We start from the raw sequence: 26,428 nt of genomic DNA, 5'->3' as shown, positions 1-26,428 counted from the left end.
CAATAAAGGGGCTGCAGGGATGGGAAGACACTCCCCACAGTAAATTTCCTTGGGATTGCTAATCATTAATTGAATGCTCTAAATGGCAATCAATCCCAGGCCTCATTTGTCTCCACCTGCAGCCACACAGCCCAGGGGAGGGAACTGTTTGTTTTCCTAAGAAGGTTTAAAATATATAAAATATGCTCATATACAGAGGTGAGAAGAACCCAAGAATAGGAAGGTGGTTTTAGAAAGTTCCAAAAATTCATTCCTTAGGCCAAAGTTATGGAGACATCCTAGTTATGATGAAGGGGCATTCTCCTTTAGGAAGACTATGACTATGAATTTTTCCTTTCTAATCTTTTCTAGGAGGGGATACCTCTTCCCTGTGTAGGTTTAGAATATCTGATGAACATGTCCTACAACAATTACTCTATATAGTGGTCTCATGGAAGTCAATCATAGGAAAAATAGAGAAAATGCAACTTTGGTTCCTGTGGCCCCTGAGGCTATTGATTACAGCCCCTGTCCACCCCATCCATCCCCACATCCCCCTCTCAGCAACCTGGTTGTTCAAGATGGATTTTTAGTTTATGTGAACCATGCTTTCTCTTAAGAAATGTCCCTGTATCCACAGCTGGCCTTCCATATCTCTAGGTTCCAAGAATTCAACTAACTGTGGATCAGTTAGGTCTGCATCTGCACTAAACAAATGCAGATTTTTCTTCTTGTCATTATTCCCTAAACAATACAACAATAACTTACATAGCATGTACATTACAGTAGGTATCATAAGTATTCTAGAGATGATTTAAAGTATATGGGAAGATGAACATTGGTTATATATAAATGCTACACCTTTTTATATTAGGGACTTGAGAATCCATGGTTTAGGGTATCTATGGGAGTCCAGGAACTAATCCCCTATAGATAACAAGACAATTATATTTTGTATTAAGTTCTCCCCACACATGTTTGCAGGTTTGCTCTCTATCCTAACTGTATTACTTGAAGCATCACTTTCTCTGGGAAATATCCCTCACTATCCACCTTTGGTTAGATGCACCTTTTATGCCAAGAAGTTCCTTAAACTTCTACAATGCCTCACATGATAACTGCAATTAGTTATTTAGTGCCTCTCTTCTCTACTGGACTATAAGCTTCAGGAAATCAGGGACTACTTATGTCATATCAACTACTCTTATCTGTTGAGTTTAGTTCAGTGACTGGCACAGAAAGATCCTGCTCCCCTAGAAGCCAATCTTCATAAGAAGTAGGATCCACAGAGAAAGTTTTATGATTTTCCAACAGAGAAGTTAAAATGTCACCATTTGATATTAACATTCCAGTAGATTATCCCATTTTAATTACTCATCGTGGCAGAGAAGAAAGGTGACATGGGCAGTGCATTTATATTTTAGCCTTAAAATGTGGAGAGTAGCAAGAAGACCACCAGACTTATCTGTGCACTTTTATGCACACAGAGCATCTGTGCCCCTGCCTGCACTTGGCCTTCGATTTGGCAATAAGGCCTTCGTAAAAGGGAAGGGTCTCAGAAGAGATTTCAAAGCCAGTGCTTCTTTCATTGCCACCCCTGGGAAATGACCCAAGGTTATACCAGATATTTGAGTTCCAGGAAATCAAAGCTCATGCCTGGTACCCCGCTGAGAGGGGAATACAGAACTTAGGTTTAGTGACACCAGCAGCAGCCAAACCATTCAGTGATAAGTCAGGCTGAATGCCAGCAGTCCTCCCAGCCGAGGTCAGACCTCCCCACACTCCAAGGCAGCCTCTCCGCCCCTCGCTTTGTTTGGCAGGACTCAGGAGAGCAGGTGGTGTGTGTGGTACCTTTGGCAAGGAGTACTTGGGCAGCTTTATCTGAGCAAAGGCTTCTCTTCGATAGGACACGTAGTAGCTGGCTCTTCCACCTGTAGTTACCTGGATCATTGGGGAAACACAAAAAGATTGGATGAAGTCACAGGTCATGGGAAAAGTTGGACAGTACTAGTCTCTTCATCAGTGACTACTTTAGGTTTGTAATTACCTTTTAGAAAACATCCCCTTGCTGTTTTTGAGTCTCCAATCGCAGGACACCCTGAGTTCCTCCCCTGCCATGGTACTTAAAAACGAAATGGGCAATTACAATAATCTTTCCCACTGACTGACATTATCTGTGAGAACAGGGACCGATTCTGTATTTGATTGCTGCATTCTGGATATGGCACACACCTAATATTTTCAACTGAAAACAGGAAATATTGACATGAACTTCATTCATTATCTATGCATCTGGCTTTTTATTTTTAAAAGTGTATTAATCGAAGTCAACTATGACACAATTGTCAAAGGTGTGGGTTTTTTTTTCTAGATCTGTGTAATTACTATTCCTCAACACTCATTACTTTAAAATTTAATTCTACTTTGGAACTGAGCACATCTCATTATTTTCCTTCATATTTACAAATCCATGAATTGAGCAGATATTTATTGACTCTCTCCATGTCCCAGCTGCTTAAAGGCATCAAAAGTTAGAGGAAAAACTCCAGATTTGAAATTCAGAAATTCTGGGTTTGAATCCCGTTCTACTATATCCTAGGTGGGGAATGTCCAGGTCCAACCCGTGTCTGCATCCTCAGTTGGCAAAAAAGGAATTCTTAGTAAAATGATTTGGAAAGCACTCCAAGAAGTGGTCCTCTGGCCTGAGCTTGCTGAAAAGTCTGGCCAACATGGCACAGCTTTGCAGATGGCTGCTCTCAGCCCAATTATCCTAGCTCAGGGGAAATTAATATTCACAGGAGAAGATAACACAGCCTGTTCAGAAAAAATAGCAGGACAACAATAGCAACCAGGCTGCTGTGCTGAGGAGGCAATTACTCCAGGCACATGGTCCACAGTCTCTGAGGCCAAGCACATGCTGGAGCCCGGCCAGTACTCCCACTCCTGCCCAAACCTGGCGCCCATCCACAGCAACTGCTGGGAGCAGAGGGCTGTGACATCTCTACTGAAAGCCACCCATCACTCTTCACTCTGAGAGGTGGCCTCTCCTATGGTTCCCCCTTGTTCCACACAGATTAGAAGCCCACAAAGCAGGTGCCCCAGCTGCTAGGTACAGCAGATGTCAGAATCAGCAGGAAGGCGGAGCCATGGAAAAAATGGAAAAAAATGTGATGTAGAGTCCTGGGCTGAGAGTAAAGAGAGGCTGGTTTGCTGGTTTGTTCAGCCCCATCCTAGGTATCTGTTTCGCAGTAAAAATCATTCTTGTATTTTAGGATGTTCATTTTTTCTTGGTTATGAATCTATATTGCTCTGTGCTGCCTCAGAGGTAGATGTTGCCATATAAAGATAAGTGTCTGAGAAGTTATTGTTATTATTATTTTTAAGTAAGCCTTATGCACATAGACTCAAATGAAAATATAATTCTTGGACTTGGACACAGAGTTGCCCTTAGTTCTTACATGATCCTATTTATTCATTTTTTTTAGTTAAAAAAATAAAATTTAACCATACCTGCCAATCCTAGAACTCAATTAATGGTTTTACATTCTGGCATGCTTCAAAATCACTTGTAAACCTTATTCTTGTTTTTTTGTTTTTTGTTTTTTGTACTAGGGATGACACTCAGGGGAGATTCTATCTCTGAGCTACACACCCCCAGCCATATTTTTTATTCTTTATTTTGAAACAGGGTGTCACTGTGTTGCAAAGGGCCTCACTATGTAGCCAAGACTGTCCGTAATGGCCACCCTCCTGGCTCAGCCTCCAAAATGCTGGGATTACAAGCATACTCACTATACCTGTCTTACTTGTAAAGCTTATTACATCCGACTATTGGACCCCTTCTTTGAGTCCATAGAGCTGGGTTGAGGCTTAAGAACTTTCTTTTAACGGGTTTCTAGCTGATGCTATCACTGTTGGTTCGGGGACTACATTTTGAATACCATAGAACTTGACCTTTAACCAGAACAATTATGCACACCTCTGGGCTCTCCACCTGTCCTTGACCCCTCCTCCTTCCCAGATATAACAGTTTTCCTAAAGTCTCTGTTTGCAATGAGGATAAAGTTGTTTTTTGTTAAACTTTGATGAAATTCACATAACTAAACCTTTATTTTTGTTAATTTTACAATTCAATGGCATTTAGTACATTCACAGTGCTATCTAATCTTCTTTTGTTCTAAAACTTTTTATTGCCCCCCCAAGGAGAACATTATATCCATGATAGTTTTTAATCCCCCTCAAAAAATATACTCTTGAGAAGCCTACCTTACGTTTAACATCTAGCTCTCTACAGAACACTGAACTTCAGTAAACATGCCCTTGGCCAGAATCACACAACTTATTTGATTTCACAAGCTCACAACTGGACAATGGTTTTCCTGAGAATGAATCATAACTCGAGTCTTACCCATCTCTGATACAGATGATATTAGATGAAACTTTGGATTTAGACTTTAAAGTTAATGTTGGCACAAGCCAAGACTATGGAATCTATTGGGATAACACAAGTATATTTTGTATGTGAGGAGGACTTGAATTTTGGAGGGCCAAGAGTGTTGTGTTTTGAATGTTTGTATTCCCTCCAAAATTCACATTGAAGCTTAATCCCTCAGTCAACTGTATTTAGAGGTGGTGGTCTTTTAGGAGATCATGAGGCCATCATGGCTTATCCCTCATGAAGAGATCAGTGCCTTGTAAAAGGCTGGAAGGAACTACCTTGGCCCTTTTAACTCCTCTGTTTCTTCAGCCTTGTGAAGACTCAGTGTTCAAGTTGCTATCTTGGAAGTGAAAGACCAAGTCCCCAACTAACATTCTCCATGAACCTGCCTATGCCTTGACCTTGGGTATACTAACCTCCTGAACTATGAAGAATCTATTGTTTAAATCTATTTAGCCCAAGATATTATGTTATAGCAGCAGAAACTGACTGAGATAGCCAATCTCCTGGCAGATGGTTAGTGAAAACATAATAATAAAATAATGGCATATTTATTGAGCTCATCTACTGAGTTCCAGAACGATGCATAGCCCCTGCACAGATTATCCAGTTAATCCTTATGACGCTCCTATGGTGGCTCTAAGGTACTGAGTGACTCAGCCCACAATCAGAGAAATTCAAATCTCAGAAAGTTTGGCTCTAAACCTGTGTTCTTCCTCTGAAAGCGTAGGATGATCCTTTTGTGTTTTTACTCATCTCACTGTAACAACAAAACACATTTCTTTGATTCTATATCTTTTTTTAAGTGCTTTATAAAGCTCTATAGTTGGCATGTGTGTATGTTTCGTTCCATTCCCAGAAATTTTGTATGACACTGATGCTGTGTCTCATTTTTTCTTTTTTTATTGTTATATTGTAATTATGCATCATACTGAGGTATAGAGTGATAGAAACCTACAGGCACACAACTCTGAGAACATTTCCCACCAGCCACCTTCTCCTTCTCCTTCCCCCTATATGCCTTTGAAATTGGCACTGGTAATTTAATAAATGTACAAAATATTATTTCAGCTGTTACTTTCACCTTCATCTTAACAACATCCTCTTAAAAAAAAGAAAGGTAACAAAAGCAAGAGTACTAATAACTCATATGCAATGTGTGTTGTTACACAGAAGACTGTATAATACATAATTCCTCATGTAATTTCACACACACACACACACACACACACACACACACACACGTGAAATTCAGGAAAGCAAATCTGAGACAGACCCACTTACCTTACATTATATAGCCTTTTATTGATACAGCCAGAAAGAGAACCTGGGGTTTTTACTCTCCCCAATGCCTGGAGCCTTACCTAGGAATACACACATTCCATGGAGTCAGGTATGAAGAAAAAGGTCAATACTTAGTAGCTGACTGCATAACAGATTGCTGGGATTAGTTTGCTTAACCAGAGAGACTTGAGCTTGCATCCCTCCATTGTTTTGAGACTAAACCACAGATGTAATGAAGATATCTCCATTCCTGCCCAGTTCCTGGATGGACAGCACATCCTGCCCCCAAGTCAAAGCTCTAGCACTCCCACACCCTGTCTTGGACAGAGTCCTCACAGTGTTAGGGAGAACCAGGCTGATGTATTTACTGCCTCTCAATGATTATTTGTGTGACTCTCTGGCAACCACACAAGGAAGAAATAAAGTTTAGTGACTATTAATCTACTTTGATGAACTTTTCTCTTCCTTATGAGCAAATTTGCTGGCATTGTAAATCCCAGAGATTATTACTACTTTCCCTTTCAGTGACACCTTTTATTTTACATTTGATAAATGTCATCCAATTATTTGCTCTGGGCCCATCCGTCATGCTAAACACAGAATTAGCTGGGTCTTTTCCTTACTAATGACTGGCTCGTTAATCTGATTTTCTGTATTTCCATTTTACAGGTTTAATTGGGCTCCTGGCCAGTGAAAATGATTCCTTTGGACAAATGCATTGGCCATTAAACACATCTGTCTTTTCTGACTTGTTCCCGCTCTTGCCGTGACCAAACCTGACCTGACATATCCTTTACTTTTTCCATTCATCCTATTTCTGGAAAATGGCTTGCCCTGAGAGAGAAAGGGAAATCTGCCCAAAATAATGAAACCAAAAGGCCTGAGTCACTTCTTGTTCCCCTTTGGGGATTCTGAGTGTGAGCCTATTTCTGCCACAGACAGGAGAAAACCCTTGAAATATGAATAATCTATAAGCAGACATAGGTAACTTAAGGGAAATAAACTAATATTTACCTGTATTGTGTTGAGTGGTTTACTTTTATGGTACTTTTTATATCCACAATAATAAATTTTACTATTATTACTATTAATGACATTATTAGTTAACTACATAAAGATGTAACATTACAAAGCAACAATAAAAATATTTAAAAATAGCATTACTAAGACACTAGTAGGTAAAATTATTAAGAGCAGATGACAATTTTTTTAGCATTTCATATGCCAAGAATCATTCTCCTGTACAAATTAACCTTCTATTTAATGTTTGGATGAAGAAATTGACGTGTAGGAAAGTTATGCAACATGCTCAAAGACACATAGGAAGCAAATCGTAGATACGGAATTTGAACCCAAATAAATCTGCTTTCAAAGCGTATGCAGGTCTCTTAGGCAGTGTGAGAGAGGAATGGATCCCATGCCACCCAGCTTCCAACATCTCAGATACGAAGCCCACCAACATGACAGATCTGTCTATATGAGGGGTCCTGTCAATTTCTCAGCCCTGGGAAATCAATGTTCTATTGTCACATGGGAGTGAATGGTGCTGCTATTGGAAGTCGTGAATAAGAAGGACTACAATGGAAATAAATTCAGCTTGCACAAGAGCTGTTGCTTTCATAGGCAATGAGATTTAGAAGCTTTTTCAGTGATAAAACGAGGCTGGATCTCATACGATATGAATATTTAAGCCAAGAATAAAAAACACGTTTACAGGTGCCCCTCAGCCACTTCTCACAGTCCTGCATCACTTCCTCCTATTTAGAGAAGTGCAAGGAATAGCCAAGCTCTTAGGATGCACAATTAACTTTTCTAATTTCTTTGCTCATTAATTCTTTTCAGATTATTTAAAATAAATCTTGATATCATTAGGCCTTTCTCTTCCTCTCTACCTACATAATTCCTTCAAATATCACATTTCTCTTGTAAAAACAAAGAAACAGGCTTCTGACTACTGAGCCACAAGAGTCAACGAACTAATGTACCTGAAAGTCCCAGCTAATCAAGAGTTTGAGGCAGTGGGATTTTTGTTTGAGCCCAAGAGTTGAAGGGTATCCTGGGCAGCATAAGGAGATGCGGTCTCAATTTTTTTTTAAATGACTTTAAGGATGGCCCTAGAAGCTTTTTAATAGCAACCTGAGCCCATGTTACAAAACCACTTTGTTAAGATACCACACTTTATGTCTGAATCAAAACTGTGGCAGAGTATTTGCAACAACATGCATCCCATCAGCAAGCCATCTCCTCTACTAGACTAGACCGTTTGAATTTAGTATTTATGTAACTGATGCTTACTCATTTTAGATCCAGGAGGCTCTGTGATATTAATGTAATACAGTTTTATTTCCCTGCGTCTAGAGACAGTGGATCTATTACCTAGCACATGTGCATTGCACTGTGGCTGGACCTCCTTTGAAACAGATTTGCACATAAAATCTTTTATTGGTATCCAAACATAATAGTCCAAAAATAGCCTCACCAAGAATAGATTTGGGATAAGAGAGTTGACAATAAAGCCAAAATTGCTTGCTGTGTGTGCTCGCTCTTACTCTCCCTGTGTGGAGGGAGGTAAGGCATTGGAGAGAAGATGCATACTGAAGTTGCCAGTGAACTCATTGGCCAGAAAGCACCAACGAAGCACCTGCCACCTTCATTGGCCCTGACAAGCAATTTTTTGGGAGCCTTCAATGTCTGTTGGAAATGTCAGTAAGGCAGAGAAAAGGTGATGAGTTATAAAACCAAGAGATGATGAGTTTGCATTTAGACCACATATTTGACTAGAAGAAATGGTGAATCTAGCTCTCTCACCATACTTCTTCAAATACAATAAAGAAACTTGACCAGTTTTGCAATCACACAAAAACTTTCAAAAGATAACTCCTCTTTTGATTTTTGTAAACATTAGAACATATTAGTTGTGATCCAAGAATTACTTTTGACTTTGTTTTCTACCACTGCTGGCTTGGTGATTTAGCCATCCTAATTTTTTTTTCCTAGAAAATAGAGACAGTAATACTACGTACTGACTAGTGATCATAAAGATTAAACAAGAAACATAACAGAGCCTGAGTTTTGTGGCTGATGCACCGTAAGCTGCTCATTGCCTATCACCTGTCCCTGTAGAGCTGGAGGTATGCACCAATCTAACATCCTGGGTGCCTTATGGAGATTGGCTGTAGTGACAACCTGTAGTCCTCAGAAGGTGCTGGGGCAGCCACAATGGCCAGCTGTTCATAACTGACCAGGAACAGAAGACTGACATTCTTTTTGCCCTCATCCAGGATGATTTCCTGGAGAAGACCCATATGGATTCCATAAAGCCTAAATGCTTTGTGACAGAGATTTACCATTAATGGCTTCAAGCCTGGTTTTTGTGTACTGGCTTTAATGCCTTAGAGGAAAGGGAAGAAGTTCTTGAGGTGCTCTCCTGACCTGTCAAAATAAAGTTCTTTGCATTCTTCTTTACCTTTTTCTCTTTCAGTATGTGAAAAGCAGAGATAAGCACAGAAATAAAAAGGGGCCCAACATTTGGGAGCATCTAGACATGCCCAAATAATATAATAATATCTAAATTGAGATGGCTTACCTTACTTTTGGTGTTATAAAGATGGTAGCTACACACACACACACACACACACACACACACACACACACACACTTCATAGAAACCCTGAGTAGAAAACCTCCCTATTTATGCTCTCCAAAAAAAAAATGGTTCTGTTTCTTGTAGAATGTAAGCTGAAAATATTTTGTAAAAGACAGGACTGAGTGAGAGTTGGAGATTATATTACAAGGGGTCTAGCTTATATAATATTTTTATACTTAAATAAGTTTTCTATTCAACTTCATATAGTACATTGTCTATTTCCTCTTTTATAAGTCTGCATTATTTTCAGGATACTATTTTTTATTGGGCTGTGGGACTGGGGATTGAATTCAGGAGTGTTCTGCCTCTGAGCCATACTCTCAGCCCTTTTTTGTTTTTTTGTTTTTTAATTCTGAAACATGGTCTCACTGAATTGCTGAAAATCTCATTAAGTTTCTGAGAGTGGCCATGAACCTTTGATCTTCCTGACTCAGCCTGATAAATACTGGGATTATAGGTGTGCGCCACCATGTTTAGCTGTAAGTGTATTATGAAATCAATTACATGAGTGAAATCTTCCCAAGTTAGATGCTAGCTTCTGTCATTCCTACAGTACCTCAGAACTTTATAAAGTAAAAATTCAATGGTGGGAGAGAAGAATTTGGCTTTACTTAGCTCAGTCATTTATTCGTCATGAAATTTTAAGCAAGGTAGATAATCTCTTGGTGTTTTGGGGTTATTTTTTCTAGAATAAAATGGAGCTTATAATATTTACCCTCCTGTCACAGAATCTTGCAAGTGAGATAATAAAATGCTTTTATGCAACTGAAAAATTCTATAAATAATGATTAGGATGCTATGATAGCCCTGTGATATACACCCAGGATGCCACAGCTTTTAGAAGTATCTTCACTGACAAGTCCAGCTGATGATCCCACAGATACAGGCTGAAGTCAATGCTGATTGTGTGAGGTATTGAAATTTGCCAGTGAATCTATACCTATGCACACAAGAAAGGGGTAGAGACAAAAGAAATATAAAAATGAGAAGCAAGATATGGATGGACACAACTACTAAACAGAGGTGTCTTAGCCACACAGGATGAATGGCAGGTGCATAGAGCTGTGTAGAGAATAGTTTATCAATATGTTCAAGATATTTTAAATATCCTTAAAGGGCAAGGCAAACAAAATTATTAATTTTCTAGAGAAGCAGGGATACTTCCATGGTACATGGGATTCCCAGACAGCTTAGAAATACATGTGGACTGCTAGCTATGACAGCAGAGCTTCTCCAACATGGGATTTGCATGGCTCATGAGTGAATACTGAGACAGCAGCACATAGATTTAAACCATCTGTCAAGCTGTTTCTCAGACAGCACTGTCATCTCCCCATAAGAGCCATGAATATTAGTGAAATGCTGCTACTTCTTAGAGCATCTCCCCTGTGCTCCTTGTGTCCGGCTGCCTGTCACCACTAGCACAAGCATCTTTTCTGTATGTGCTTTCTATGCACTGACTGCTCTCATGCATCATGGCTGGGTGGAGGAGGTACTACACAGCCCCTTTAATGATGAGTTAACTGACATGGAGAAGGCTCTCAGCTCCGAAGGGGAAGAGCCCAGACCAAAACTTGGGTTTCTAAATCCTGACAAAGTCCATTTCACTGTGCAACCCCAAATGAGCTGCAAGTGTCTACTCTGGACAAGTTATCTGAACATCAGCATCAACAAAATTCATGATGGTTTGCATCAGAAGCCAACTCCTTAGGTTGAGGTGTAACTCACTGGTAGAGCACTTGCCATGCACACTCAATGGCCCTGGGCTCAATCGTTATCACTACAAAAACAAGCTACCTCCTTTTTAAAGCCTTCTACCCTTCCAATTTCCCAGTGGGATTCCTATTTTCTTCCTTTAATTTCTAGTCCCCTCATTTGTGGCCTTCCCATTGCACCTACTAGCTGCTGTCCTAAATTATGAAAAGTGTGGACCTTTGGGTCTCTTGCTATACTGTAATGACTTGGAGGGTAGATAGTGTCCCTTTTTTATTTTTTACTTACTCACAGTACTCTACACTCACATCATAGAATTAGCATCTGTACAGTACTCTATTTTATTAGTTTTCCTTATTATACCAAATCTCATTTGAACTGAGCACAGTTCTGCAAGGTCTAATTACATCCTTATTTTATAATGAAAGGGCCTGAAGCCCAGGTAAGCCCCTTTAGGTCACTTTGTTACCTAGAGATGAGACTTGAAGCCAACCTCAGCACCTTTTGCTTGTAGCCCCAGGCTCATTTCATTCTGCTAGGCTTCTAAAACTTGTTTTCTGAGTCTCAATCAGAAAAATACAAAGGGGTGATAATTGCATGGATTTTAATGAGTGGGTAATACCTTTATAAGAAATAAGGGAATGAGAACTTTGCAACATAGAAACCCCAGCACTGTATGAATGAGAGCTTGTCTCTCTGATGGAAAGAGAGAACAGATTATAAACTATTCTTCCCACCCACTGCAGAATCCACATATCAATCAAAGGGCTGGTCAACATCACATTCCTTGAACACTCATCATGTTTAAACATCAAAAATTGGCAGCAGTTCCATATGCCACGTCTATCAGCTGGCAAGTACTTACCCAGAACTTCTGTGCCCAGCCTGTGTCAGGAGCTGTGGGAGTCATGGGGCTGTGACATCATGGAGTTCATTATCTCTTTGGGAGAATAAGCCTCAGATAAGATATACCAACGACAATATGAGACCAGTGATGATGCTATGGTATCCTGAGCAGAGTAGAGGCTAGGTGCTATGAAATCCCTCCTCAGAGTCACTACTGTTTATTCAACTTGTACTCATGTTCCTCCTGTGACTGTAAAAAAATCAGTGCTTGACACTGTAGGGCTGGTACCCATCCCGTCTTCATAATGTAGGTGTGATGGATCTTAGAGAAAGTAAAGATCACCAGTAAAGCTGGATGGGCTGCAAGGAAGGGGAACTAAAAACATGAGTCACTAGTTGTTGGTTTGAGAAGTTAGAGGTAAGAGCCATGTATGGTGGTGCAGGCCTATAATCCCGTACTTGGAAGTCTGAGACAGGAGGATTGCAGGTTTGGGGACAGCCTCAGCAAACTAGTGATACCCTCAACAACCTACCAAGACCCTGTTTCCGAAGAGGAAGAAGTAGCAGTCTATGATGGAATGAAATAGTGGGTGTATGTGGATTTTGTTACGTATGTTTTACTGTGTACAGCATGCCACAAACACCCTGCTTCATTTCTATTTGACATCTTTAATAAGAAGTCTATGCTATACTGTTTAATGACCTTATTTCAGTTTTATTTATCATTTTATTTGTTTACCTTTTAAAAGGTGGTTCATATCACTTACAAAGTTCTGCTTTGAGAAAATGCCCAAGAGTTAAGAGTCTACAAGGATTTTTACTTCTGTGCATCTTTTGGGTTACTTATATAGTTCCTTGTGAACTAACAGAGAGCCAGGAATTAAGCCTACAATGGATCCCAAACTTCCCCTACCCCTATTGGCTATTATGTGTCTTTGGGAAAAGCACATAGGTACTCGGGGGCCTCAGGTTCATCTTAAAACATCTAAATTCATGGCACAAGGCTCAACATGCAGCTGGGAGAAAGGAGGGACTCAACAATGTCATCTCTAGCCATGCATGATGGTGCATGCCTGTAATTTCAGTACTTGTAAGGCTGACACAGGCGAATCAGAAGTTCAGGCCAGCCTCAGCAACTTAGGCTCTTAGCAACTTAGTAAGACCCTGTTTCAAAATAAAAAATACAATGTCATCTCTAGCCATGCATGATGGTGCATGCCTGTAATTTCAGCACTTGTAAGGCTGAGACAGGTGAATCAGAAGTTCAGGCCAGCCTTAGCAACTTAGGCTCTTAGCAACTTAGTAAGACCCTGTTTCAAAATAAAAAATACAACATGGCTGAGGGTGCAGCTTTGTGGTAGAATGCCCTTGATACATACAAAAAACAATCATGTTCCCCATCTTGAGCATCCCTTAACTCCCAATTCCTAGTGTGGAGATCTTCAGTTGTAATGTCTTAAGATTCTACATTGCCAGTTTCTTTTCTAGTCATTCAGTGACAACAAATGTTTTAGGCATCTGCTGTGTTTAAAGCTGTGTGTCTTTACTCACTGTCCCACACACAGTTCTTGACCCAATTTGTCTCAGGCAAATAAAGTGTAGGCTGCAGTGATTCTTTTTTATTTAAGGAACAGAACCACGTAGTGGTTGAAAGGAAGGCTCTGTGTCAAATGGCATGGCTCAAACTATCCAGTCCATCACTTAGAAAAAGTCTGTGTGACCTGGGAAAACGGCTTATACCTCTTTGAGCGTCTTCTGGGATATATAGTTAAGAGTCATAGTTCACTCATAGGGTGTCACAACAATTCATTGTATTCATATATAAGCCTAGATCATGTTCCCCTCTCTATGAGTGTTAGTTATTAATATTATAGGTAACTGATTCACCAAGAAGCACAGATTATTTATGAAAAAGAAAATTAGAAAATAAAAACCACAGAAGGAGGCTGAAAATGCTGATAACACAGTATGTCTTACATAGAAGAAGAATTATGTCCAATCAGCTTCACGAGGACACATCAATAAGTAAAGAAGCCACCACTTCCATCTCTTCCCTCTCCCGAGCACACACAAAAAACACCTAAGAAGCAATTACACAGCACAGTGCAATCATAAACACAATCATATTAAGAGCCCTCTGATTACTTCTCCATGCTGCAATCTAGAAGTGGACGCCACCAGGGGCTGGCCGCAAAACCTGCCAGTGTTTAGCCCAGAGAATTGAACAGAAGGCCTTGGGTAGGGCCGACTCGGCTAATTGTGTTCCCTGGAATCAACAGCACATTACTCCAAGGCGTGTGTCCCTTCTGAACACAAGATTCACAGAGGAAACTGGAAGCAATCTTGCCTGGCCTCGAGAGGTAATGAGGCTAGAGGAGAGATAGAAGGGGCTAATCTCATGTTCCCACTAAACAGGGCTGGATAAGAAGAATGTCAGTAAAGAGACAAGAATAGAGATGACATCACTGGACAATGCTGAAGCCCAAAAAAACCAGGGAAGGAAAAGCCAACCCATTTTGTCTTCCTTGGCAACAGATGTTTCACTTGTAGTTCCAAATCTGATAGCAGTTGCTAAAGATGAAATTGTAAGAGGAGAAAAAAAAGAGAAAGCTAAAAAAGGAGGGAAAAAGTCAGCTGTCAAACAAGAACCTGATCCCCACCATCCACTTCTCTGGGTGAGGTTCTGCACATGGGAGAGGTGCCGTGCTTTCCCAGCCATCTTCCTACAGTACTCCTGGGCCCTGGTTCTTGATTACAGTAGCCCCATTTGCAAGCATTCCTTCCCAGGAAAACAGGGGTAATCAGGCCCATCCTTTAAACATCTTCATTCTATTGCTTTCATAATCAGCTTCTAATGTTCTGTTAAATAGATGTGGGGCCGACTGGACCAAACGTCTGAACAGCTGCTTGGGACATGGAGCTATTCTCTATGCCATTGATCACAGAGACAAAAATCAATCCTGGCTAAGGAGAAAGAAGTTAAAAATAAATTGCTGGGATTGATTTCTGTTCAGACCTTCTGACTCCCAATTCAGGAAGGGGGAAGGAAGAATGTGTATGGATCCACCAGTCATGAAATCACTTCTTATATCTGAGTTTCAAAAGTAATATTTAGGGATATTTTGCACATGCATGCGTGCGCGTGCACACACACACACACACACACACACACACACAAATGCGCATGCATAATTTTGTTTTTGTTTGTGTGTGGGAGTGAAACTGAAGATTGAGCCTAGGGTCATTCTACCTCTGAATTATACTCCTTGACCTACTTTGTATTTTTTATTTTGAAACAGGGCCTCACTGTGTTGCTGAAGCTGGGAGAAAATCTGTAATCCTCCCGTCAGTCTCCCAAGTACTGGGATTATAAATTTTACAGAAAATCTGTAATTTTCTTTTAAATTATGATTATGATTATTATATTTTTGGTACTGAAGATTGAACCCAAGGCTCTTCTACTTTGGAACTACATTCCCAGGCCTATTTTTTTTTTAATCAGAGTCTCACAAAGTTGTAGAGGACCTCTCTAAGTTGCTAAGGCTGACCGTGAATTTACTTATTTTGACATCCTAATAACTATTAACAGTAAAGATTCATCTAAATTTTAAGCTTCCATTAGAATTAAGGGTTTGTCTGGTTTACTACATAATAGTCACAGGGTATCCCCATGCTCTGTGAGGAGCAGAAACCCCAGAAACAATTGTTGAAGGGCTTGCTGAATAAGTTAGCAAATTCCATTATTGTCTCTCACCATTATATATTTTTCATAGAGTTATCACAATATGCAATTATTGTTCTTGTTTATTGCTTTGCTGTGTATTATCTCTCTCCCCAGACTATAAACCCTTCTATGACAGAAACTATGTTTTTTATTTGCATATTTATTTCATATATATACATATACATATACATATATAATCTACAGAAATCATAACCTTCTTATTTACTTCTTGTCTTTTTAGTTCTTATTTACTGCATCATCTCCCTATTATGTCCCCTAGAAGATGTAGATAGAATGAGGAAGGAAAGACTTAGCAACTTTCTTGAGGACTTAGTTAAATCCCAAGTATTATTTTAAATATTATTCTAACACTAAATAAATGAGTTGTGAAAATACTTCTGAATAATAGTCCCTTTTCCTTTTCAGACTTGTGTAACTGTGAGATTAGAACTTTCCAGATGGGAGTTCCTGGGGTCTTAGAGCCAACTGCTTTCCAAGCTGGGTTCTCTGGGGTTCTACATTCTACAGTGGCATCATGGGATGTTCATAAAGGATTGAACAAGAAAAAGGGTGGCAGGGCAGTGAAACTATATAAGCGCCAACCCACCTGGCATCCTTTTTGTGGACTGGAATTCCTCCAACAAGTTTGTCTGAAAAATAGCTCTCAATCAGCAGCAAAAACAAAACCCTTCTCTAACGCCTTGATGTTGCAGTAACTGAGCTACAAGTAACTACTGGCCCGTGATCATAGAATGAGTTAACTGTGAGGCCATACTTAAACCAAGAATGCTGCCTTTCTCCTCTATGCAGCCCACCCCAACAAACTGTCTCCTGCTACTGAAGAGGCTCTTTGCATTGGCTCACTGGCTAGTCCTAAGGTTGGACCCCTCTGAGAAGTAGCTTGAGCCCTGTCTTCTCCCAAGAAGTCTTGCTAGGTCATGGCCTTGCTGCCTCATGGATCCCCCTCAGTCTAAGAAGCAGTCTGTTCCTTGGAGATTAACTCTTTCCTAAATGTGTTTGTTGATCACTGTTCACGGAGAGTATCAGGCCAGAGAGAGTTCCCTCTTCTTACCAACACTGTTACAGGACAGCAGGACAACCACTTTGTCACTCCTGTTACCACCATGGTACCTTTGTGAATAGAACAGAAACACGAAACGCTCAATGAATGCTTGTAAAATGAAAGGATGAATGAGCGAGTAAATGAATGAATGAATGGGTCACCTGGTACTTATGTCTCAGACTGAGCCCATCACAGCTTTGAGTAAGTAGAAGGTCCTCCATCAAATCAAGGTACTTGATGACTCAGTGTCTCTGCCATCGTAAAACTCCAGGAATCCGTTATTCTGGTTAACTATGAGAGTCATTGCCTTAAACTCTGCTTGCAGAAATACAAACTATTTGTTTACCTCACTAACTAGTTAGAAAGTTGAAGGCAGAAGCAATTAAAATTTTTTTAAAAGCTAAAACACTGAAATTAATAGACATATATATCTTAGAATGGTAATTGGAAAGGAGCTGGACTTAATAGTCTACTTCTCAGTCAACAAGCCAAATGCCTTCATAATCAGTACTGTTGTTTTTAAGGCAATATAATTACCTTTAATAGGAGATTTCTCCAAAAAGGGGGTCTCCTGGGAGCTGGGTTTAGCAAAGTGGGTTACAAGTACTTGCAGGGACTTGGAAAGGAAGGGGCATGGGGACCCTAAGCCAGGTCATGATTCAACAGTTCCTTTGAGTCTTGGAAGTGGATTCTAGACAAGCCCCTCCCTTACCCCTCTCCCACATCAGAGAAAATGAATAATGTGTGGCAAGAGGTTTATGGCCAGGGGAGAAGGGTTGGAGAAGAGCAGAGGTGTGGCTGATAATAACGATTAGTCACTATGCCACTCAATCTTCACTCGGCACCCCAGTGATGTGTGTTTCAATAAATCCTCCAAGTGTATCTGAGGGGAAACTCAAGAGGTGTGGGTCTGATTGAATCCCATTAAGCCTTTCTTTGAGTAATGATGCAGAAAGTGTCTGATATCAAACAAAATTGAAAGAGATCATGACAACCAGGCTACTTGTTGGGAAGGAGATAAGGCTTAGCTGCCCCATAATCTACCAAAATTGTGAGACATGTACCAGTTTCACTTTTGTAGTCATTTAGAAAAGTTTCCAGAAATTTCAACTCTTCAGTATTAGTGTGAAGAAAAATAAAATGAAAACTAGATTATCGTCCTCTTTTGTCATCCTTTAGAAACCTAGATAACCCTGAGGTCACATCTTCAACCCTGCTATTTCCTAGATTTTAGGACAAAGGGTAAATCTACATTTCACTGAAACTCATTTCCCCCCATGGAAAAATAAAGGCAATAATATCCACCACATGAAGATCTTGTGAAGATTAAAGTTTTATTAAATAAAAGAAGTACACCGCTGCTGCACTTAAATTTGGCACTAATTAAATGTGAAGTCCTTTTCCTACTCTGACAATCATTGCTTTGGAAAGAGGAAATCACAGAATTTCAAACAGTGGAAGGGATGGAAAGTTGTATAGCTGCTCTTGCACCTTTGATAATGATAGAAGCACTGTGGTCCTTCGTGACAACACATCTGCCTTCCTCACAAGGATGCAGAGGCTGCCGCTGATGATAGAAGATTCCTGGATAATTAAACACCAGGAGTGCTTCCTTTCCTGTAAAGTGTACTGTATACCATACCTAAAACCACACCTCTGCATGGAGACATTAATAACAGTAGCAGCTTTCCTACTGAACCATAATAATGCAGCCTTCTGTGTAACTATTACCAATTACTCAGAGGTAAAATACAAAATTAAAATAATTTAATACCTGTGAGCTAAATATATTCCTTCCATGTACTATCAGAGAAGCAAATACTTATTTTATAACATGTAGTAAGTTATAAACTATTCTCTGAGATCAAAGGAAAGCATTCCTTGCTATGTTAGTCTGGTAAGCAACAGGTGTTATAACGGCCTCATTAGCTCTCTTGGGAAGAAAAAAAAAAGTCTTAATAATGTATTAGGGACACACACAGTAAAGTTCTGAATGGAGGAGGAGATTGCCTTGCCTGGAGGTTTGATGGTCATCCTGCAGACAAAGACCCCTCCCTGGAGGCTCTCTGTCCCAGCCTTATGCCGAGAGGAGCAGGACAGGAGAGTCATCAACATTTGGATGGCAACTGAAACTGTTAAGAGTAGATGGGAGATTACTCAGGGTGAGGATCAAACAGAGAAAAGAAAACAATAAGAGCTGTAAGAAAACCCAATGCATAAAAGGTGGGCAGAGAAAGAGGCCCCTGTGTAGAAAAGTGGGACATAGTGGAGAGGTAGGAGGGAGACCTGTGTTATACATGACCCAAGAGAAGATGGGAGGAAGAGTGCTCCAGGACAGAAAGAGCAGTCAAGAGACCGGAGTGCTGCACAGGTCAACTAAGTTAATTATTGAGAGGTGTAGTCTGGATATAATTCACAGATATCTCTGATGAACTTGGAAAAAGCAATTTCAGTGGAGTGGCAGAGGCATAGGCAGAAGTCAGTCTCAAGTGAGTTACACAGAGAGGGAAATGAGAAAATGGAATAAAAAGTACAGACTGTGCTCAAGAAATTTGGTTGTGAATGAAAGATGGGACTTTTACAGAGAAGAGTGTGGAGTCCAAAGAAAGTTTTGTTTTGTTATTGTAGGATGGTAGATACTTTAAAACACTTAACTATTGATGGAAAGTCTGAAATAGAAATGAATAATTTAAAGATACAGTGGGAGAGAGGATAATCAATGTGCCTTCTATCTGAAAAATAGGAAGGATGAGATTGAGTATTTGAATTGAGACATTCATACTTTCTCCTTCTATTGCATAGCTCATTCTGATTTGGCACAGAGTAGGAACTCTATATAAATATTGGACAGTCTTTCAAAGTTGCCTCGAGTTGGATTCTCCAGAAAGTATAGCCTGAAGAAAACGTTTTCCTCTTTCTTTCTTTCTTTTCTTTCTTTCTTTCTTTCTTTCTTTCTTTCTTTCTTTCTTTCTTTCTTTCCTTCCTTCCTTCATTCCTTCTTTCCTTCTCTCTCTCTCTCTCTCTCTCTCTCTCTCTCTCTCTCCTCTCTTTCTTTCTTTCTTCCTTCTTTATTTCTCATGTGTGTACTGGGAATGGAACCCAGGAGTATTCTGCCTCCAAGATAGACCCCTAGCACTTTTAATTTTTTTTTTTTATTTTTGAAATGGGGTCTTGCTAGGTTGCTAAGAATCTTGCTAGTTTACTAAGGCTGTCCTTGAACCTGAGATTCCCCTATCTCAGCCTCCAAGTACTGGGATCATAGGCATGCTCTACTACCATCACCAGGTATGGTAAAGGAGAAAATGTTATGTAGGTCATTTTTGCTTTGATTTTGTAAGAAATGATCTGGAAACAAGAGTCGCACAGTACGAAACAGAGAGGGTGCAGGTGTGTTTCCAAACTAATTATCCCTGTGAGCAATCGGGGCTCAACCCCACTGAGGAGCTTATAAAATCCTATATAGAGTAAGGCTCAGAAGTGTGTACCTGAAACAGGAAGAGAAGAGAACTTCCCTGCAAGTTGTTGACTCCTATTGGTTAAGTTGTCTCGGGCTCTGGACATCCTCAAGTTTATATCTGCACCAGAATGGCTAACAGGTCTCTGGTGATCATCCCAGCTGGGGATAAATCAGCCCCAGAACAAAACTCAAGAGATTCACAGTGCAGCTGAGCAAAGTAAGAGTAGGATGTCTTAGTGCATGGCTAGTCACAGAGGTGAACAAGAGCTAGACATATGTGAGGTGGAGTGCAGGAGATTTTCAACATTTCACGTCACTGGCCAGCTGAAACCATCCCTTCACAGCCAGATCCCTCATCTGTGTTTATTGATGAACATATTTCAAATACTAGCCACAACTTTTACAAGCCACTAAGATCATCACACATCCCAATGACATGCTACTGGAAGAATCTTCATTTGCACCGGCTATTTGAAACGTTTTACTTAACATTCTGAACGTGTTTCAAGAATGTACACCTGAAGATGTCTTTATTGGATTTCTTTTGAAGATTTTCTCTGTAATTCTTTCATTTTCTTTAAACTTCTGTGTTGTAATTGTGTCCCTAATGACAAAATTGATGTTTATCTAACATTCAAAAATCTCTCCCATTAAGACCAAATTAACATCATTTAAAATATCAGCAAATAGTTTTTTTCTTTGAATAATTATGTGCTATCAATTTCTGCCTCCGGGCTTTTTGCTTTCAAAATGATAACAGTTTGTTAGGGATAGAGCAGCCACACTACAGGGGCTTCTCTAGGTCCCCTGACAGTGAATAAAGCAAGGGATCCTAAATGAAGAATCCAAATCCAGGTGGGCTGGGAGTCGAGATGCTGAAAGTCTTGAAGGACCATTAAACTCCAGAGTATCTACTGTCCCATAAAAGTCATAAAACGCTGATTTCATTGATAACCAGCACTACGGAAACTATTCGGGAAGATATTAACATGCACATGTGTTAATCCATGGATTGAATCCATGAATAATTAAAAACTGAGTTTGGAGAAAAGATTTCATAATCTTTTATGTGATAGGCTTATAAAAACCCTTAAAAGAAGATTGCTCACACAAAATACCATAGCTGATTTTTTGCATGTGGATTAATCTCCCGATTCTTGCATCGTGTAGGGCTTTGTAGTTTTCAAAGCTTTTCAAAGCCATTATTATCTCCCTTGATCCTCACAACAACCTTCCAATTTGCACAGGGCAAGTAGCATGATTCCATTCTACATAAATGAGGAAATTAGTGTCCTAAGAGTATAATGATTTGTCCAGTGTTCCCTGGCTGGTAGGTGGTAGGTTCCCGATTACAGCCCAGGTCTTTCAATTCCTGACTTTTTTTCCCCACGTCAGATCACTAGCTAGTTGGCTTATAAACTGCTTGAAATCAGAGGTAGTGTCTGTGGTTTCTGCCTTGTCCCATTGCAACTGGCATCTTTCTAGGGACTCAACAAATATCTGTTAACTGACTACTACTAATATCCCTCTGTTGCTAATACTTCTGGAACATCTCCCAACACTTTGCAATGACATTACTTTTTCTATATTTATGCACGGAACTCTTAAAATTGAAAGACAACTTGTATACAAGCTACTGACTGACTTCATTATGGTACTAAAATCATCCTGAAACCAGTTTGCACATGCTTTAGAATCCAGTATTACAGAAGGGGCTTCCCTCTTGATGACATCCACAGAACCTCACTAGGGGTTGAAAGCAATACTGGGTACTGGATAGATCCACACAGTTTTCCCCTCCCATTGGCATGTTTACAAAAACTTACCATGGCTCCAGAAGCCATGATTCATTGTCCTCAGTTAGTGTGAATGATTATTGAATGCTAGAGATTTGGGGAGGGGGCATTCTCTTCCTGACCTGAGCCTATACAAGCCTTTTCAGTCTCAGAGGCCAGGTCTGCTTTTAGGGTTTCTGCCCTTCTCCTGTGTTCAGCTCTGTAAAACCATCTCTTTCTCCTGAGTATTCATGGTACTGTGTGTGTGTCATCTCCCAGGGAAATATAAGGTCTGTCTAAATGAACAAGGGGAACCTGTCCTTGTGCTCAGGTCACAAGGGCACCAGGGCCACAGAGACCAAGTTCAGGCAGTCAGAGTGATGTTTTACCTCCAAATTTTCATTCTCTCTGCCTATTGAATACTTTGTTGAAATATAAATTACAGATCAACTTTTTTTCTTGTATTTTAGACATTTGAAGATATGTTGGTATCATATCCTTTTTTAATGAATAAAGTTGTATCCACAGTGACACTTGTTCAATGCGTGAATGAGTCCTTTTCCGTGGAGAAGAACATCCTGTGCCAGGATGAGAGGGCAGGGCAGAGCTTCCTGTAATCCACTGCAGACAAGCAAATCCCTGTGAGGGCTGGCTGAGGTCCTGTTAGTGTTTCTTCATCATACTCGCCAGGAGCCAGGGTATGAATCATATCGCTGAGAGAATTTTACCATGACTACTGCTAAACTACCTATTCTCTAGGATCATCACTAAAAAAGCTACTCCATAAAGAGAAAAGACAGGATTTGCAACCATCTTGGCTCAGAAGGCAGAAATCAACTTACTGCTCTGTTCATCCCTACAGAGGAAAGCCTATTTCTGTTTTATCCATGTGGAACGGAAACATTTCAGAAAGGCTCTTCTCCATTATAACAAGGCTCTTCTGGGAAGGATTAGCGCCTTTTGATTTCACTAGGAAACCCCAGGCCCCCTGCACAGAAAAGGCACTGACAGATTAACAAATTTCACAGCTTTCTGTACATCTCCAGCTCAACAGCAGGAGATCAAAACATGAGATTCCCTCAGCAAAATCATCCAGGGGGCTACCTGCACCTCCTCCTCAACAGGAACACAAAAGATGAGGTAGAATCCTCGGGGCCTCTCTAAGTTCCAAGAGCTGCATGGGTACTTTGCAGACCCTCCCCCCACACATAAAATATAGGATTAAAATATGTCTAAAAAAAGGAAATGATAATTAGTCATGGAAAGAATTTTTCTTTAGAGGGTAAATGAGAAAAGGTAAAATTTGGATGATGTGTAGAATCTTAATTAATTAGTGAATATCATTATTTAGAGTGACCTGAGTTTTTGTTAAATTTTACTCTCAAATAGGCATTTGTATGTGTGTATATATTAAAATATATAGAGAGAATGGGTAAATAATTATTAAATACATACATTGCCTTCACTTATATGCAGACAAAGATATAGCCTGAACCTCAACTGTATTTTTAGTGCTTGACTGTTGACAAATGAAAAAGCCTGACCCCGTGGAGTCAGCAGTGCAATAAAAAGTCAGTGGTTTTCAAATATTGTGAGGAACGAACCTTTTGTCAAATGAGAGTTTTAAAATACTTAAGTAAGAAGAGACCAAGTATACAGAGCAAACAAAATCAGAGCTGCTCTATTTAAGGAATGGCTAAGACACCTCCAGACACACCCTTCGAGATATCCTCCTCCACTTTTAAAAGATATATATATTTATTTTAAAAATGACACAAAAACATAAAAGCATGCATATATATGTGATCTTATCCCACATGTATATACTGTCTAATGTTCAAATCAGGGTAAAAATATCTATCTCCTCAAACACTAAAATTTCTTCATCCTTCACTTATAATTTCTCGTGTGAAAACATGGAGAATCTTTTCTTTTTAGCATTTGAAGTACACGGTCCCTTACTGTTATCTATACCCACCAGCTGTGCTCACGAGGACTTCTTACTCCTATCTAACTTGAATTTGGCTCCTACTTACCAACCTCTCCCCATCCCCTCTTCCTCTCTATTCTCATAGCCTTTCTGCTCTCAACTTCTATGGGTTTGACTCTTCTAGATTCCACATATGAGAAAGATCAGGCTGTACTTTCCTTTTTGTGCCTGGCTGACGTTACTGAACATAATAATTCTCCAATTTTATCCATACCATTGTCAATGATAGGATTTCACTCTTTTTGTGGTTGAAGAGTACTCCATTTTGTCTGTGTATCTCATTTTCCTTATCCATTCATTGACTAATGGGCACATCAGTTATTTCTACTTCTGGGATATTGTGAATAGTACTGAAATAAACATGGCAGTAGACATGTCTTTTGACATAACGACTTCATTTTTTTTTTTTTTTGCTTTATATCCACGAGTGGCTCCTCCATATTTTTTGTGGGTCCTGAGATACATTTTCCTAAGACCTGAGGAAAATCTGCTAAGAAACACCATTTGGCATATATGGCTGGGTAAGGTGAAAGGATGGACAGATCTCTTTTTTGTGTAAAGTTTTTATGGGGGTTTTCCTTAAAATTCTGTCTTTCAGTTTGCACTGGAACCAAATAAAATATATCAATACTTGAGATTTACTAGGATATTTACTCTAAAATTAAGTAGGAAAAATCCCTTAAAAATCATGAACCACAAAACTCATTAAAGCCCCTTGTGTCCATCTTGCTATTACTTAGTTGGAAAAATTGCAGTAAAAAATAATAATAATCTGACTCTACAAGGCTCCACTTTCAAAGCCCAACTATTGATAAACATCAAGCATCCTTCAGTGCAATGCTTAATCCTCAGGGTAGAGCTCTGCCTTGCTAAGACTCCATGGAAACATTGTATCTTACAGGCTTTACTACTCTGTGTAGCTTCTCCCAAGATGATTAGTTGGTAAAAGACTAGTAGCCAGAATCAGTGGATTTCTGCCTTCCCTGATATCCTTTTAAATATAATCTGTAGGTTTACACCCTGGAAGAACAGTTACTCTGTTGACCCCTGGGTTTCCTGCTTTGACAAAACCTTCTGAGGCAGTTTTGTTCCAGTGAATAGACTGAGGAATATTGCCCTTTCTCTCCATCAGAGACAGATATCAATCACCAAGATAGAAGTCTTTTCTTCTCCAAAGATCATCCTGTAGTGATCATCCTTCCAACTTTGAACACTCATACTCACCCTAAAGATAGAAATTCATAAGGTTTCAGAAAAGTATTGGGTATGTATGTCCACACAGGTTTTTTTTTTTTACCCCAATATGATGTATGAATATAATGCACCAATGAAAAATAAAAAAGTATTGGGGATAACTTAAAAAAAATATATATATATAGTGTGAGGGGGCACTAGGGATGGAACCCAGGGGCATTTTAACTCAGAGCTACACTTCCAACCCTATTTTTTATTCTTTATTTGAAACAGGGTTCACTGAGTTACAAAGGGCCTCACTAACTGGCTGAGGCTGGTCATGAACCCAGATCCTCCGGTGTCCGCCTCCCAAGTGCTGGTATAACAAGCGTGCACCACCCATCTGACTTCTAATATTTTTAAACTATATATATATATATGAGAAATATGCAACAGTGTCAGAAAGAATAAAAAAAAAAAAACATCCAGGTAATCAAACATGCCCAGTAGTAAAGGAGAAAAAGGTGGGAAGAAGGAGGAGCCCACAAAGCTCGATGTCCTAAGCTCTCTAAACCACAAGGAGAGGGGCACAGAATGATCTGATATAATGAAGGGGAACAGGAAGTGTTTACCTCTCCAGAAAAATTTCCTAGCTTATTTTATTGCCACTCGACTCCCTCCCACCAGGATCCAAGTCCTCCACAGAGAGGTCCCTGGTGTGCTGTGCCCCCTCCCTGTCTCTGTGTGTGCAGAATGCCTTTGTCCTCCACCACTTCACTATTCTCACAGCCTCAGCTCCAGGAAGCCGGCCCTGACCCTTCTCCCAGGACAGGCTGGAGAGCCCTTCTTCCTTCAGCCAAGAGCATCATGTGCCTCCCACTAATCCGGCTCTCATCACACTGCATTATAATTGTTTAGTTGTCTGTAGTCCCCACTGGGCTGAATGTATTTTAATATATTTAAATGAATAAATATAAAAAGGGTGCTGAATAACACACTGGGTAATTCCCTGACAACAGTGTTATAAAAACACAGAGACAATCTACATATGGGCATTTCTTACGTAGTGAGCAATTGCCAATTACCCTAAGTTGTCTTATATTGTTAGCTGCAAAAACAAGATTTCCTTGCTTGAAAAAAGATAACTAGCTACACTCCCAGAAAATAAGGACTTCGTCTTATCTTTTCAGTTCAGTTCAGTTCAACAAACATTTATTGAGTACCAGTCATTATGCTAAATGCAGGAGACACAATGTTGAATAAGACATAGTCCTCTTTCCCTCAGATCTTACAGACCTGGTTGGGGAGACACAATACAAAGGAATAAGCGGCGGCACCGG

At 39.9% G+C, this 26,428-nt stretch overlaps 1 protein-coding gene across 1 annotated transcript in view; it reads right to left on the bottom strand.

Moving 5' to 3' along the window:
* SORCS3 (sortilin related VPS10 domain containing receptor 3) overlaps positions 1 to 26,428 on the bottom strand; it is a gene marked incomplete at both ends in the record, with an annotated part of 623,015 nt that overhangs the window by 126,135 nt on the left and 470,452 nt on the right. The window contains one exon of the mRNA XM_080694612.1: positions 1,831 to 1,920. Within this exon, the coding sequence (XP_080550738.1) occupies positions 1,831 to 1,920 (90 nt within the window). The remainder of the gene's footprint in view (positions 1 to 1,830; positions 1,921 to 26,428) is intronic.

Source organism: Muscardinus avellanarius (assembly GCF_963383645.1).
Source record: "Muscardinus avellanarius genome assembly, chromosome: 4".
Classification (NCBI taxonomy): Eukaryota; Metazoa; Chordata; class Mammalia; order Rodentia; family Gliridae; genus Muscardinus; species Muscardinus avellanarius.
Note: the sequence above shows the minus strand (reverse complement) of the source record. Positions and strands in the feature narration are given on the sequence as shown.